This window comes from Aplysia californica, unplaced genomic scaffold (assembly GCF_000002075.1).
Source record: "Aplysia californica isolate F4 #8 unplaced genomic scaffold, AplCal3.0 scaffold00377, whole genome shotgun sequence".
NCBI lineage: Eukaryota > Metazoa > Mollusca > Gastropoda > Aplysiida > Aplysiidae > Aplysia > Aplysia californica.
Genome location: NW_004797647.1, coordinates 47,838 through 49,171, shown reverse-complemented (window position 1 = coordinate 49,171; position 1,334 = coordinate 47,838). Strand labels below are relative to the sequence as shown.

At 45.5% G+C, this 1,334-nt stretch overlaps 1 protein-coding gene across 1 annotated transcript in view; it reads right to left on the bottom strand.

The window, feature by feature from the left end:
- Positions 1-6: 6 nt before the first annotated feature.
- Positions 7-1,334, bottom strand: part of LOC101850100 (beta-1,3-galactosyltransferase 5) — a gene marked incomplete at its 5' end in the record, with an annotated part of 10,242 nt that continues 8,914 nt past the window's right edge. The window contains 1 exon segment of the mRNA XM_035971104.1: positions 7-601. Coding sequence (XP_035826997.1) covers positions 115-601 — 487 coding nt within the window.

Below are 1,334 nucleotides of genomic sequence, written 5' to 3'. Positions count from 1 at the left end.
TTTTCCTTGATATAGCCAGCATCATCCAACCTTTTCCTTGATATAGCCAGCATCACCCAACCTTTTCCTTGATATAGCCAGCATCATCCAACCTTTTCCTTGATATAGCCAGCATCATCCAACCTTTTCCTTGATATAGCGCAGAAACGTTTCAAACTTGCGGAAGTTGGCTATGGTGACCAGGTGCGGACATTTGTCCCCCTTCACCTCCAGACAATCCTCAAACAGGCCCGCGTTCCTCGTCCACGGGTTACTCTTCCGGTCAAACTTGACGTCACCCAGAAGTTTGGGCACCATGCCGTACATAAACACGTCGTCGATCCAGAAAAACTGGAGCTGTTTTGCCGCCGCGTGCATTCTGGGGATGAGACCGGGGCTGAGGGCGGCGAAGTAGCCCAGGCAGTGATGGAACCTGTACCTTGTGGCGTTTATCTCTGCCTGGGACACCCTCCAGCGGCCCGCGCGGCGTACCGGGTCGTTGTAGACAGCCTCACACATGATGGTGCTGCTCTCCCCGGAGTGCTTGGACTCCCACAGCTCGATCAGCTTCTGCACGTGCACGAACGTGTCGTCATCGAGTCGGAGCAGCAGCTTCAGACCTGGGGGGGGGGGGGGGGGAGGAGGAGGAGAGGTCAAGGTCAACTAGTTTGAGTTTGAGGGGTTTTTTTTAGCTAATACGACAAGAGTTTTACGGCACTGGCAATACAATAAGGTCATCATATAAGTGCCGAAGAATAGAGGTGTTACAAGAGAGTAACAAACGCAAAAAAGAAGGAGAGATCAGGACGATAGATGTTTGATAGGAAAGAAGGAGCAAACCGAACTCGAGGACACAGTTAGAAATTAAGCTTACATTTTGTAAATTGACCCCAGAAGGATAATTTGGTTTACTATGGCAAACGTTCCAAATAATAATAATAACAATAATAGATGACATTTGTATAGCGCAAATCCCCGCTCAACAGCAAGCTCTGTGCGCTTCACAATCTATACTATTACCCCAGCAGACCTGAGAGCATTTTGAAACAACCTCAACTTCCTGTGGACAGATCAAGAACAGCTCATTTAAATTTAGTTTTAGTTTAGTAAGAGTAAGAGTTTTACGCCATTTGCAACACAATGAGGTCATTATAAGTGCCGAAGAATAGATGTGTTACAAGAGAGTAACAGACACCAAAGAGAAGGAGGTTTTATGTGGCTTTTCGTATTCTGATATTTTTTCTCGAATTTTGGCATGGAAAGTATGTCTATCTCTATCTGTCTATCTATCTATCTATCTATCTATCTATCTATCTATCTATCTATCTACCTATCTATCTATCTATCTATCTATC